At 40.4% G+C, this 12,273-nt stretch overlaps 1 protein-coding gene across 1 annotated transcript in view; it reads left to right on the top strand.

Moving 5' to 3' along the window:
* The first annotated feature begins 577 nt into the window (after positions 1 to 577).
* The window catches only part of LOC134415071 (macrophage mannose receptor 1-like), a 52,764-nt gene continuing 41,068 nt past the window's right edge, over positions 578 to 12,273 (top strand). Inside the window, exons 1-4 of the mRNA XM_063150386.1 lie at positions 578 to 682; positions 4,410 to 4,811; positions 6,306 to 6,479; positions 10,195 to 10,356. Coding sequence (XP_063006456.1) covers positions 616 to 682; positions 4,410 to 4,811; positions 6,306 to 6,479; positions 10,195 to 10,356 — 805 coding nt within the window. The 5' untranslated portion in view covers positions 578 to 615. The remainder of the gene's footprint in view (positions 683 to 4,409; positions 4,812 to 6,305; positions 6,480 to 10,194; positions 10,357 to 12,273) is intronic.

Raw genomic sequence — 12,273 nt, 5'->3', positions numbered from 1 at the left:
ACAAATCGGGTGAAGTTTATTTATTGGGCTTCAGAGAATGTCTCTTAGGGTCCTTAAAGCCCCCGGTGCCCTCCTCGGCAGCCGCCCCCGCTCCCGCTGGCGCCCGGGGGAGGAGCGCTGGGCCCGGGGGCGCAGCGCAGATCCCGGCGTCCCAAAGTAGGTCTCTGCTCCTTCTGCAGCCCTCTCCGAGCAGCAGCCCGGGATTTCGAGCGGGGGTTTTCCTTGAGACTTGACTTTCTTCCCCTTATCTCTCTCCTTTCCTCCTCCCAACCAGCGGGACTGGCTAATTTTCTTGGAAGACAAACCACTGACCCAGATGCAACGCTGTCAGAGTCGCAAAGGGGATAAAAGAACAAAAACGAACGCCGCACACAACGGCAACAACAATAAAAGCAGCGCCCCTCGCAGCTATCACCGCTTTATCACCTGCACATGCCTGGAAGAAGGCTCTTTCCTCCGCTAAGGGAAAAAAATCAGCTTAGGAAAGCAAAGTTTGAACAGCGAATTCCTGTTATTTCAAACCGCCCCATGTGACAGGATATTTCCTTATCATTTGGAGCCCAGAGTTTTCCCGATCCACCGGGACGCGCTGCGCTCCCAGCCCGGGGCTCGGCCATGGCTCCGTCCCCGCTGCTGCTGCTGCTGCTGCTCGGGCTGCTGCCCCGGGCTGCTCCGCGGCTGGGTAAGTGCCCGGGGCTGTGCCGAGAAACGAGGGGTCGCACGGAGCCGAACCCGCTCTGGGGCTGCGGGGGGCGTGCGGAGGAGCCGCGGGGGCAGGTGAAGCCCGCGAACATTTAAAGCCTCTCTGCGGCTGATGGAGGGATGGAGGCGGCCCCCCCTCGGGACCCCTTCCTCGCCCGCACCCAGAGGTGCCCGGCGGGCAGAGCTGCCAGGCTGGGCGGCCTTTTGGGTGCCCGTGGCGCTGGGGACGCCGAACAGGGCTGTCACTGGCGCTGCCTCGGTTTCCCCACCGCTCCGATGAGTCCCTGATTGATTTGACACCATCCCCAGCTTTCCCTCGCAGCCCTGCTCACCACAGAGGCTTGTGGAACTGCCTGGTACTGGGGCTCTGCCTGTCCTCCAGCCCTCTTGGACGGGCCCTGCCTTTCACAGGTGGCTTTCAAGGGGGAATGTTGGGGTAGCTGAGGTACTGGGATGGATAAAGGTGTGACAACAGGGGGAAGTTGTGTTGCTTGGTGATACCTGAAGTTTGTGCCCAGTTACTCTGAGATTTGCCATGATTTCCAGCTCACAGCTACGTTTCAGTGAAAGTTTTGCACTTGCTCTTTCTGGAAACCTTTCAGCATCCTTTGCTCTCTGGGTTGAGATTTAGCAATGCAAATCTTTGTAACACTGCCTTGTAACCTTTCTTTGTGTAACTAGCAGCAATCAGTTTTGGCCATCTGGCAGACAAGAAGAGCCTGTGTAGGGGAAACGGTCACCCTACCTGCATCTGCCTCCTTGCTCTTTCCTCTTTTGCTTCTGTTTCTGGGTCTGTTCTTCTGATGCTCTCCATTAGTGTTCAACAGTGGTAGCACTTCACTGGCTGCTCAAATTACTTCCTTATTTATGCTCACATAATCTGTGATGGTTTGGAAATGCTGCAGAGTGTGAAGTCAGTTTGGCATTCTGGAATCTCTACCATGAAAATGATACTGTCCAGTGAGATTCTGCAGTACTTGGCACAATTCTTAAATACAACTTGGGGCCGGAGATAGATGGGCAAATAGTCACAGTGGGTGATTAAAGAAAAATGAAAGTCTGTGAGAAAAATTCTTAGGGACCTACTTGGGACATTTGAGTTAAAAGATACTAGATCTCCTTGAATGGCTGCTTGTGCACTGGTAGTGGTGAAGTTGTTTCCTAAGCCTGGCAGGTTCTTATGCATTTTAAAGACCTTCCTTCCAGGGGTAAGTTTCAAAATACGACTTACTGTTAGAAATAGGTTTAATTCAAAGTACTAACATTGTGATACTCATGAGCACACTGTGGTGGACCCTAAACTCTTCCACCCACAGTTCATCTGTGGTGAAGAACAGCACCTGTTACAGAGCTCTGTAACAAATGTTGCTGCAGAGCAGTGAAACACAGCTAATGGTGCTATGTGTGATGCTGCTCAGCCCATTTCACAGATACAGCTCATCATGTTGGCAAGAGTCGTGTCAAGTGTTTACAGAGAGGACTTGGCAGGGCAGAGGAAGTGCTGCACAAATACCTGGCCTGTTTCTTCTAGACAATCTAATTACTCACACAGATACTGGTATATGGGAATCCCCTTTGGTGAGCAGGATGGCAGAATAAAAAGAAATAAAGCTGCAAACTTGAGCAATACAGCACTAAGTTACAAGTCTGGCCATGGATTAGAGAGGAGCAACATTGGGGGAAAGGAAATCCTGCAATTACAGCCTCAGCCACAGTTGCTCCAGCATCCTGCTCCCTCTTGTTCTCTTCTCCTGGTTTGGTGTCAGCTCATTTTCATTGCCTCCTTGGCTGAGCTGGCCTTTTAGCTGCTTGCATATGCACTGCTGCCTGCATTGGGAATATGCCCTTGTGTAAGCAGTGAGTTGGGTTTACATACTTCTAATCCTTTGTAAAGGCACCATTGGAATAGCAGAGAGCCTCAGTTTTGTGCCCCTCTCCATCCCCACTGGCCAGACTGCTTTGTTCAGCTTTTTAACTTCATTGTTGAAGCCAAAACTCTGTACCCTCTCATGCTTGGATGCAATAATTGAGGATTTTGACTTAGGGATACTTTTTTCATGTGAAATAGCATCTTCTCTTTAACACCACAAGAACCAGAAAATAAGGGCTGTTATTTTAGGCTACAGATACAATTTTAGCAGTTTGAAAAATCAGGTAGTGTTTTCTACACATGTGAAATTGTTTGACATCTCTTTTATCCAGAAACTTTGAACAAGATTTCAGGAAAAAGGAGAGTTGCAAGCACTGCATATATCAGTTTACAATAACATTGTGCTAAATGCTAGTAGAAAAGCAGAATAAAAAGAAGTTGTCACCAGGAGTGATAATTATACATTTCCTTGTATTGTCTGTGAGTAAAACAGTTTGGCAAAAGACAACAATTTCTGCCTCCAGTGCTCATCAGTTTTACATTATTTCCCAGTGAGTTGGAAGCCAAAGGACAAGAGAAGGAAGCTGAACTATAGATGAGATACGTCTAGGTCAGCTCTTTCTCTGAGAGAGAGGTTATTTGTTCCCAGATTGTTCTTCTGCAGAATGATCATTTCCACATTAGAGCCTCAGCAGAAAAGGGAAGACTCTCTGTGGTTAACCTGTTTTCCCCTTAACTATTTCTCCATTATAGAATTTATTTAGTTTGGCAATCATACACTAAAATAAATAGCATTTAAATCATCTTCCATCCCCAGAGTCACATAAATTAATATTTCTCCTTCCTATCTCATAGCCAGTTAAAATATAGCTTTAAAATGTTGTGCATCCTGTTACCTTATATGAAAGAGCATGATAAAGTTACTGTGCCAAAAGGTATCCCAGGTGGATCAGAGAGGAGAAATTTTCAGTCTTTCAGCAAGACTGGCTCAGAAATGTTACACTCATAGCACATCCACATGCAAAAGATGCTAAAACTTTTCAAGTGGTCACAATTTTGAAACCAGCCTTGAATACGTGAAAATGCTTGCTGTGAAGCACTGTTTACTGAGAGGGAGAAATAACCTGGGAAGCTATGAAGAGCTTTGCATATTTTCATAAGTCATGAAGAGACATAACTGGTGATGGCAAATCTATTGCTGTTGGTATTTCAGTCATAATGGAGAGATGCAAGAAAGAAGTCACTGATGATTGAATTAAAAAATAAATATGTTCTACAAGAAACTTGAGTATAAAGCTTAAAAACACGTCCTTCTCCTCAGTTAATACCTTAAAGATTTTAGCAGGGCTTTTGGGAGCAGAGCTCCCCACTGTGAGGAAACGGAGCCTGAAGGACTCAGTGACTGTTGTCGTCTCCCTAAGCCTGGGAGCCAGTGCTGCTGGAGAGCTCAGTGTCAGGATCTGCTCTCTACAGTGTCCATGTATCCTCAATTCAGTAATTCCCTGGGTGCAGCTTGGATTAACACCATGAGTGTGTTTTCTCTCTTCAGTTTAACCCATGCTTTAAACCTGCAGGAGACACTTGGTCTACACCTCTGCTGCCTTGTGCTTTTGTGTGTAGATGCTTTCACTGACACAAACCAGTTGAAATGTCCTCACATCTGAGCTAGTTGCACCATACAGCCTCTTCAACAGGTGTAAGTGTAGTCCACACCTTCTTTTGCTGAACAGATAATGAGATTTGCACATCAAGAGGAGTCTCCAGATTCATATTTCATTTAGATAGCAGATAAGGTTATCTCAAACCAAATCATTCCAGTGTTTGTTTTTTTTCACAGATACTAGCATCTTCTTAATATATAATGAAGATCACAAGCGCTGTGTACTGGCTCAAAGTTCTAATTCAGTGACTACTGCTCCTTGTGTCCAAGAAAATGAGGCACAAAAATTCAGGTGGGTCTCAGATCACCAGCTCATGAGCATAGCATTCAAATTGTGCTTGGGAGTGCCTTCGAAGAAAGACTGGGTTCCCATCACCCTGTACCCTTGTGACAAGGCTAGTGAACTTCAGCGATGGGAATGCAGAAATGAGACTCTCTTTGCAATCCAAGGGGAAGATTTGTTTTTCAACTATGGAAACAAACAGGAAAGGAATATTATGCTGTACAAGGGATCTGGTTTGTGGAGTAGGTGGAAGGTCTACGGAACCACAGACGATCTGTGTTCTCGAGGCTATGAAGGTAAAGTTCTGTAAATTAATTTCTGTATTTCAAACTCATTTTTATGTGTAGATAATTAAAACATTTTATATGTGGAGAGGAATTTTCTTAATCTTATTAATGGTCAGTGAGTGTGAATTCAGGTGAAATAAGCAATACTTGAGTGGGTGTGCCTTTCATTTTTTGAGTACTTCAGTTTGGTTTTTGTCAAATTAGTCAAAGTGCTGATAGATGATTAACCATGCATGGTAGTGATTCATTTGGAGAGAACAAAAAATTCTATGGTTATTCAAAACATGTATAACTATTACACAGCAGTTGATGATAACTTTTACTATTTACTATATGTGTACAGAAAGACATAGTGTGAGTGTTTAGTCTGTTGGTTATATTTTTTCCTTAGGATGTAAATATTAACTGACAGTAAGATATTATTTCACTCTTGATATGTTAATTTCCAGTGTATTGCAGATGTCTTCCTAGGTGTTTGAAGGGAGTCTCAGAGTTGGTGCTAAAATGTTAGACAAAGAAATGAGATATTTTAAATTGCTAAATTTGAATAAGATATTTTAAATAGTTAAATTTTAAAAAGTTACGTATAATGCATCTCTATATATATGTTCATCTCCATATATATATTCATGATAAGTATCTGGAAATATATTTGACTTCCCATTTAGTATTTTATCATAAGCAGAAATGGTTACAGAGGGAGGTATGGGTGCAGTTTCTGTGGTTTACACTTTGACTGATTACAGTACTAGTCCTTGGCCAGAAGCCAGAGCCAAAGAACCCTAGCAAAGCAAATTATGTGAAAGAAGGCAGGGGGAGATGTAATGATGTCCTGCTATTCCTTCCTCCTCTGTTTTCTAGCAGCTCTGTGAGACAGTGACCCTGGTATGTCACCTCTCCAAAAATCCTTGTCAGGTCCAGTTCCCCTGTATGTCCTTCCATCAATGAATGTACATGACAAGTGCACACACAGAAAGCTGCTTTAGTTACTCTCATAAGTTGCATTGAGTCAGGTTTCTGATAAAAGAAAAAGTATTTTTACATGCAAATATAAAATTTATTTGGGCATAATATATTGGAGTCACTCCATGGCATAAATCTTTCAAGTTTACATGGACATGCTCTTCCACGTCCAAAATGATCAGCAGTTGACTGGGTTATTGACAGAACATTCAACAGTCTTTTGCACTTTAAAAAATGGCATAAGTGTGTGTGTTTTATACTTTTGATTGTTATGCATGGGAAATTTAGCTTGGGAATGTACTTGTCTTAGCTCAGTTGTGGTCTGTTGTCTCCCTTAGCAACAAAAATTTATCTCACTATGAACATGGGTATCAGCTTTGGCCTGGAGTAAAATGAGCAATGTTCCAGTTCTAGTACAGTTGTATCCTGAGCTAGCAAGCTTTCCTTGCTATAATATTTTAATAGGATCATAAAGACTAACTCCTATATATCTCATGCTTATTAATTTTTATGCATTTTTGAATTGTTGTGTCTCCTTAGATACCTACACTGTGAAAGGAAATGACAATGGAGCCCCTTGTGTGTTTCCTTTTAAGTTTGGTGGTAAATGGTATGCTGACTGCACAAATGCTGGCAGATCAGATGGCTGGTTCTGGTGTGGAACCACCTCGGACTATGATGTTGACAGGAAGTATGGATTTTGCCCAATGAAATGTAAGATTTTACATTCACAGTTCTGCTGTGCTCTTACTCAGCTGCCTGGAAATATGCCCATAATAACATGTGCCTTATGGTTTGAAATGTCTCTGTTTAGCCTGCTTTCCTTTTAAGAGCAACATAAATATCCAAATATAGAACCCAGCATAAAAAACATTGCCCAATTATTTTTGGGTGAAAGTATTTTAATCGTATTCTGGAATCTCTGTGTACACAATTTACTTAAATAGAAAGTAAATTGGATGCTTACAGTAGCATAAGTAGTATATATAAAAGGTCAAAAAGTAGAAATCTATGAAGTGGAACTGAAAGCAAGAATACAATTTAATTGAAAATTAAAATTACTTTCGAGAATGAGTTGCCTTTTAGACATGAAGGAACTTTCTCGAACTCTTTAGTACATCCCAGTGTTTCCCAAATCTGTGTACTGTATTTTATTTCTGTCTTTTAACTCAATTAGAAGTATTTGTATTCTAATTTCCCTGGTTTGCATATACTTGGTGTTTTAAATGCAGTATTATCAAAGTGCAGAACTTTATTTAGAAATGTTGATCTTACTTTAAGTAAATGGGAGCAATTTATGCCTGCATGCATTTGAATTCTTTTAAATTTTAATGAATTTTCTCTGGACCTCTGTAAAATATGTACTAAACATTTTGTCTGCGAGCTGCTTCTTCTGTCATGCTGAGAAGGGTAGCACTTTCCCCTCCTTTCTTCTTTATTATTGTGTTTTGCTGTAAAGCTCCAGCTGACTGCAAGCAGAGATAAGGAGAAAAATATGCCTTTCCTTTGATGTGAAGAAAACTGTTTGGGTTGATCTTAACTGAGTTGATGACAAAATACTGGTGTCCTTTCCTGATTTCCATGAATGTTGCATTCAGTATTTCAGAAAATAAAAACTGTACCTTTTTTTTCTTCAATGCCAATATCATTTTCAGGACAATAAAAACATGCTGGCAATATCAATCCCATTAATAAAGCACATGCAAAGCTGACTTAAGAATACTCCCTGCTTAGTATTATTTGAGTACAACAAATAGGAGGCATCATTAAAATTTTGTTTAATTCTTTGGCATAATTCAAGGAAATCCATTCAGATGGCAGTGATTGTTTTTGGAAAAAGCTGCTTTATGCTGACTGCCTGCATGTTTCCTTCCTGATTCTTCAGTACTAGCTATGAAATATTCAGGTTTGGGTCATATATTTTCATGAGAGACAGACCATAGTAGCAGAAGTTTTAGTCATCCCTATGAAAGAGAAATGAATGAGATATGAGAGTGTGATAAGTTAATAAACTTCAGCAACATCTTTCAAAATAGGATGTTTAAGTTTGTGTGTGTTAAAGTTTATTTACTAAGAATAAAGTGTTGTTTCCTAAACTCTCTTCCTAAATGGACCAAGGGTGCAAACATGAAAATATGTGATGCAAACTCTTGCAGCTGCTCTTACTGGGACCAGGACCTTCAGGGAAATGTCTGCGGCTGACCCAGTCACTTCTCACTGTGACCAAAACCACCTCAGGTGTTCTCCAAAATGAAGAGGGCATGAGGCTGTGCCTGTGACAATTATAATCAATAGAGGTGGAGAAATTTTATCAGTGGAGGTGCCATAATTGTGATCGTGACCCTTTATTTGGTGATTTAGAAAGAGATGCTGGGACAGTAACAGCAGAAGTTTAACCCCAACTAAAGGAACTGAGCAGGAACAGAGCAAACAATTTTTAGTAGGCTAGGAAATTCTGCTTCTTTATAGGTTACACCATCTCTTTTTGAACTGTATGCTGTTCTTGAAAGAAGGTGTTGGGAAGAAAAGTTGCACAGTGTAAGCCCATCAGGAGAGTGATTCAACGTGTACCTATAGCTCTATTCCAGTGGGAAAAGGTCCATTGAGGCCTCTCTTGATGGATGAAGGATTCAGAAACTCTTCTGAAGGGTTTTTTATGCATTAAGCAATGCATAAAAATGCAAGTGACTAGGACAGGAACAAAACCTGCAGAAAATAAATTCATGCTGAATTGATCTGTTTAGGGATCGAGTTCAGATTTTTATTAATTTTCTACTTATGTACTGAGGACAGGTGTGATTTAACATTAATTTAGCTTTTTTTTTTAATTTTAGGCACTAAAATATATTATTCCAGGAAAATGTTTTATCTTGTTTCTCCGGGGGAACTAAGCTTTAAACAATAGCCTACAGATTTCCAAAATCCTGCTCTGCAATCCTGCATTTGAACTCTCAAAACTCAGGCATCGTAAAAGCAAATTTTCTAAGACTTAGAAATGAGTTTGATTTTTATGAAAGGCCAAAAATCTACAAGACAGCACCATATGGAAGTCAGCTATAAATTATGAGACAGGGGAACTGAGGTGGAAGGTTGGATAAATGCCCAAGTCTTGTTTACCTCTTCTCTGTAATAATTACACAAGATTTATAAACCCCTTACTCTCAAGTCAGAGCCAGTTTTCTTTACTGAATTATAGATTTTACTATTTTTGCAATATTAATTTCATCCCAGGCTTGTGCACAGGGATTTATGGTCTTTTAGAACACAGTGTAGCAAAGAAGTTTTGATTCTGACAGTTATAAAATATTTTGGACAGAAGTTGATTTGTGGATAATGATAATCACATGAAAGTTACCATTTTTAATGAAATGCCATTATTACAGTAGGTTATATTTTATTTCTTTTAAAAATAAAGATAATGTGAAAAGAATCACTTTATATTACCTATAGATAATCAGATTTAATACAGGAAAAAGTGGAACTGGTTAAGTGACCTCCTGGTATTTAACATGTATCATGCTTTGTTTTGAGTTTTGTTTATTGTCCCATTTCCCTCTATTTGCAGACTGAAGTATTCTGAGCACTCTGAATTTAGATAAGACCTCTTTCTCTCAGTTTTTCAGATTGCAACTTGAGAAGCTGATAAAGGCTTCAGGAATTCAGGTTTTTTTCCTTGTTGGCAGACATGCACTGATCTCTGCTGTGTTCTGCTTGAGTCATGCAACTTTATTCCCTTTATGTGATACTTAGCTCAGTGCTGGGACTCACGTAGGTTCCATTTTTGGCAGATCGAGATCACACTGTTTTCTGTTGCTTGTTTGTGGAGAAACAATTGAGATGAGGCGGGAGAGACCGCAGCAGTGTAAGGAGTGTGGTACCTTCTGGGGCAGCTTCTCCTGTTGGGTGCTTTTGGGTGATGCTCTCATTGGCATTGCCTGAAAGTGCCAATTCAGGTATTCAAGGAGCTCAGTCAGGCTGTGTGGCAGAGGAGAAAGTCATGCCATGTCAGACACGTGCTTAAGGAATCAGGAATTGCAGGGGAATGTGAGATGGATACTGGTGATGTCAGCTTTGCATTCAGCACTTGGGTCTGATTACCACAATCACAGTAAGAAAAATCTACCTTAGCTAGCATCAGCCTGAAAGTTTTTAGTCTTTTCCCCCACATTCACAAATGAACTCTTTTAGCATGTTTTTATCCACCTAAACAGCAGATTCTTTTGTACCAGAGAAAACATTGACCTTGTTTCATACCCTATCTACTGTCCTGGATCCACTATTACATTAGAGAACCTCAGGATTTCTTTCAAACCATTTGTCTATAGCAGTGTTCGGGCAATTTTTGTCTTTTGCTATGCAATTTTTTTGGGTATATTTTATCTGGCTCTGCCTTTATGATGAGTTACAGCATTTTTGTTTCTCCCTGTAGTTACTAGTAATGATTTGTGGAACACAGACCCTTTAACAAATGTCCAGTACCAGATAAACTCTGAGACAGCTCTGAAATGGCATCAGGCAAGAAAAAGCTGTCAGCAGCAGAAGGCAGAGCTATTGAGCATCACAGAGTTACATGAACAAACATACCTGACAGGTAGGTTAATATTATCCATTTTTTTCCTTAAGAAAGTGTATTATTGCAACAGTGACACTAATATGGCATGTTCCATCTTTAAGATTATATTTGTTCAATTCTGGTAATTAGTAAATTGAAATAGTTATATTGAGTGATTCATCTGGAAATATAGGAGAGATAATATTTACTTTATCATTATTAAATATTGCCATAAAATAATAGTTAAAAATTAAAAATTTAAAAATTACATTAAAAATTAAAATTGCATTAAAAATTACAACAATTAAATAATGTCGGCTACAAAGAAGGAATGTTGGAATGTAGAAAAATGCAAAGCAGTTTGTAAACTGAAGATGTAGATACCAAGATTGCATGCTTCTTTCTTTCTTCTTGTAGTGTATATTAGTCAGCAGTTTTGCCTATTTCACTAAAGCTATTGCATCTTCAGTATATCCTAATATATGAAAAGAAAAAGAAATAATAAACAAAAGGACTCATAAATATTCTCTTTTAGTTTTAATCTTCACACTTCTCCTATGAGAAAAATCTTAAATTTTAAATTTTAAATTTTACTTGACTATATTTACATTCTACATTGAGAAAATCCTCTTTATTACCTTCTCAGCCTGTGTACAAACATGAAATAGTTCACTGATTCATCTAGTAAATAGATTAGAAAATATTTTGAATATGGTACATCAGTTGAAATATAAAATATTGTATACCATAACCTATATGTTGTGCTCTCTAAATTTGTAGAATAAGAGGATTAGAGAATGGTTTGGGTAGAAAGGTGAACATCTAAACATCATCTAGTCCAACCTCTCTGCCATGGTATGGGACATCATGGATTCCACTAGGTTGCTCAAAGTCCCATGTAACCTGACCCTGAACACTTTCAATGATGAGGATCACAATTTCTCAGGGCAACCTGTTCCATCAACATTATAAAAATGCCTTCATTATATCCAATCTAAATCTGCCCTCTTTAACTTTTAAACTATTACCCCTTGTCCTGCCACTACAAGCCCGGGTAAAAAGTCTTCCTCCAAATTTATAGAAGTCCTTTGCATTTATTGAAAAGCCATGATAAGGTCTCCGCAGAACCTTCTCCTCTGCAGGCTGAACAACCCCAGCTCTCTCAGCCTTTCTTCACAGGAGGGGTGTTTCAGCCCTCTGATGAATTTTCCTGCCTCCTCTGGACTGGCTCCATGCCTTTCTTGTGCTGGGGACCCCACAGCTGAGCACAGCACTCCGAGTGGATCCCCAGAGAAGGGTGAGGGTGAGAATCCCTTCCCTGCCCTGCTGCCCACGCTGCTTTGGAGGCAGCCCAGGACACCTTTGGCTTTCTGGGCTGTGAGTGCACATGGCCTGGTCATGTCCAGCTTCTCATCCATGAAGTCCTTCTCTGCCATGCTGCTTTCAATCCATTCATCCCCTAGTCCATATTGATATTGTGAATTTCCACGACCCAGGGACAGGACCTGGTGCTTGGTCTTGTTGAACTTCAATGGGCCCACTCTTCCAGCCTGTCAGAGGCCTCTGGCTGCCATTGCTTCCCTCCACGAGCCAAACACACCTCTCAGCTGGCTGTCATCTGCCAACTTGCTGAGGGTACACCTAGTCCCACTGCTATGTGAGTGACGTAGATATTGATAATATTGGTCCCAATACAGACCCCAGAGGGACTCCACTTGTTACTGGTTTCCATTTGGATTCTAAGCCATTGGCTGTAGCTCTTTAGATGCAAACATGCAGCCAATTCATTATCCATCTAGTAGTCCTTCAATCAAATCCATATTTCTCCAGTTTAGAGGATGAGAAATGTATTTTTAATGCTATGAATAATTTGTTCTGTCTAAACTTCCATTTTCAATTTAAAGATTTGGTCAAAACATGGATTGTTTTTTAAATGACTGAGAAAATTACTGTTGA

This window comes from Melospiza melodia, chromosome 1 (assembly GCF_035770615.1).
Source record: "Melospiza melodia melodia isolate bMelMel2 chromosome 1, bMelMel2.pri, whole genome shotgun sequence".
NCBI lineage: Eukaryota > Metazoa > Chordata > Aves > Passeriformes > Passerellidae > Melospiza > Melospiza melodia.
The sequence above is the reverse complement of the archived record's forward strand: the minus strand, read 5'-3'. Positions and strand labels throughout refer to the sequence as shown.